Source organism: Buceros rhinoceros, unplaced genomic scaffold (genome assembly GCF_000710305.1).
Source record: "Buceros rhinoceros silvestris isolate BGI_N320 unplaced genomic scaffold, ASM71030v1 scaffold14676, whole genome shotgun sequence".
NCBI lineage: Eukaryota > Metazoa > Chordata > Aves > Bucerotiformes > Bucerotidae > Buceros > Buceros rhinoceros.
Window position 1 is genome coordinate 53,862 of NW_010415881.1, and position 1,977 is coordinate 55,838.

General features: G+C 53.8%; 1 protein-coding gene across 1 annotated transcript in view; it reads right to left on the reverse strand.

Annotated features, from left to right (window-relative positions):
- Positions 1-1,235, reverse strand: part of SLC7A14 (solute carrier family 7, member 14) — a 16,115-nt gene extending 14,880 nt beyond the window's left edge. Inside the window, exon 1 of the mRNA XM_010137585.1 lies at positions 921-1,235. Within this exon, the coding sequence (XP_010135887.1) occupies positions 921-1,224 (304 nt within the window). The 5' untranslated portion in view covers positions 1,225-1,235. The remainder of the gene's footprint in view (positions 1-920) is intronic.
- Between the last annotated feature and the right edge of the window lie 742 nt (positions 1,236-1,977).

A 1,977-nucleotide genomic window follows, 5' to 3' on the forward strand; every position in this document is an offset into this window, starting at 1 on the left:
GGGAAAGAGCATGATGTGCTTCTACCTCCCCCTGCAAAAACCCAGAGACTTGAGCAGCTGAGCCAGGTCATTCTGCTGTGTTTGCTCTTCCTGTCTTCTATCAAAGCCCTTTGCCATTTACTCAGGTTTTCTTTATCCAACCTGCAGATAAAAGCTGGATACCACACTGACACAGCCTGCAAAGTCCTCTGAGCAGGGAGAGCAGGAACATCACATCATCGTGTTAGCACTGATCTGGAAAGGACAAATGCCAGCAGTGCTGGCTTCATGTGGAAACCACAGCCAGAGCCATATGCTCAGCTGGGTTCCTACGGAGGAGAGGGAATTCACCGGCTCTTCACTAAAATACGAAATTCCTCTCTGTAGCGTATTTGTTTGTTGGGTTTTTCTTTGGAAATTCAAAGAGTGATCCTGCATGAATAGGAGCCAATAAAATCAGCCCCCAAACTAATTGAGGAATTGTTTAACTGTTAGCCATGTGCACAACAAAAGCATATGGCCCTGGTGGTGCCGAAGCCTCTGCTATCCTCCCTCTCGAAGCCACCCCCCACTCTAGCGCCAGTACTGTGGCTTGGCCACGCTCTCTGCTTGGGGGACAGACTGCAAAACCCTCAGATGTTTCAAAATACACTGACCACAGTCTCCACCCTTGGGGAAGCTGCCAGCAGCTCATCAGGGTAACTCTGGCTGGGCTGCTGGCTCCCCGTGCAAGATGAGGTCTGGTATTTGGGTGATGAGAGACAGTGCACCCCTTGAGCTGAGTAAGCCCAGTCTGAAAGTACTTTTTAGTCTATGGGGAAGATGCTACCTCCTCAAAGCTGGTGCTGCTGAGCGTGGGTCCTGCCAGTTGTCTGCCCATGAATGGAGCCAGAGGATGCATGAGTTGCCATGTTACTCAAAATCCCACCCCCGCGACTCACCTGACAAGATGGAGGCAACAGCAGCGATGATGAAGGAAACGATGACCCCAGGCCCTGCCATTTCCTTGGCCACCAGGCCGGACACCACATACATGCCAGTGCCCACGCAGCTCCCAACGCCGAGGGAGATGAGGTCAAGGGTGGTGAGGACCTTGGCCAGCCTGGAGCCCTGGGTGCCGGCGGTCCCTGTTCCCTCCAGCATTGACTCCACGGGCTTGGTACGCAGGACGCGGGTGCGCAGGGCATGGCCTGCTGCCCCCCATGGCACTCGCCGTGGGTCCAGGCGTGAGAAGAAGCTGCTCATGGCTGGTGCTGGGCTTGGCAGAGGTGGATCACAGAAGGTTTTGGCAGCACCTGCTCAGGGCTGTGGCTGCATCTCCCTCCTGTGCTGGCGGCCTGGCTGCAAGAGAGAGAAACTCAGTTTTAAACAAAAACAGTGAAGAAATAGGGGTGTGCTCCACATGGAGGAACCACAAGGGGCCCCTGAGCTGTTTTCTGGCTGGTCTCCAGCACTGGGAGAGCCCTCGAGGCCAAGGGAAGCTTTGCTTTTGCCAGTGTTGCTGCTCTGGAGAAATCTCCTCTCTCCGTGCCATTTCTTTTATAAACAGATATGCTCTGTCCCCCTTTGCCTGCACAGTTTTAGCCCCAGTTATTTAGCTCCATAAGCAACAGGGTCCTGATACCCTCCGAGTGCCCATTACGTGGCTTAATTTCCACCAAAAGCGATGATGGCTATGTATAACGGTGAGGTGCTGGTGGCCACCATGACACGCTGGGTCCTGGTGGGGACCAAGCCAAATTCCGAGCTTGGCAGCACCACAGCATGTTCCGGCAGTGGAAATGCTTCTGCTGGAACCACATCAGCCCACCACCACCACCATGCTGTGCCATGCAGCGACCTTCTGTGGGACATCACTGTGCTCTGCCTGCGCTGAAGGGGGGGTGGAAAAAAGACAAGTCTGGGACTGTAGCTTTGCCCCAAGCCAGGCTGTGGGGCTTGATCTCCATTAACTGGCCCTTACAAAGGCAGGTGATTTTTTTTTTTTTTTTTTTTTTT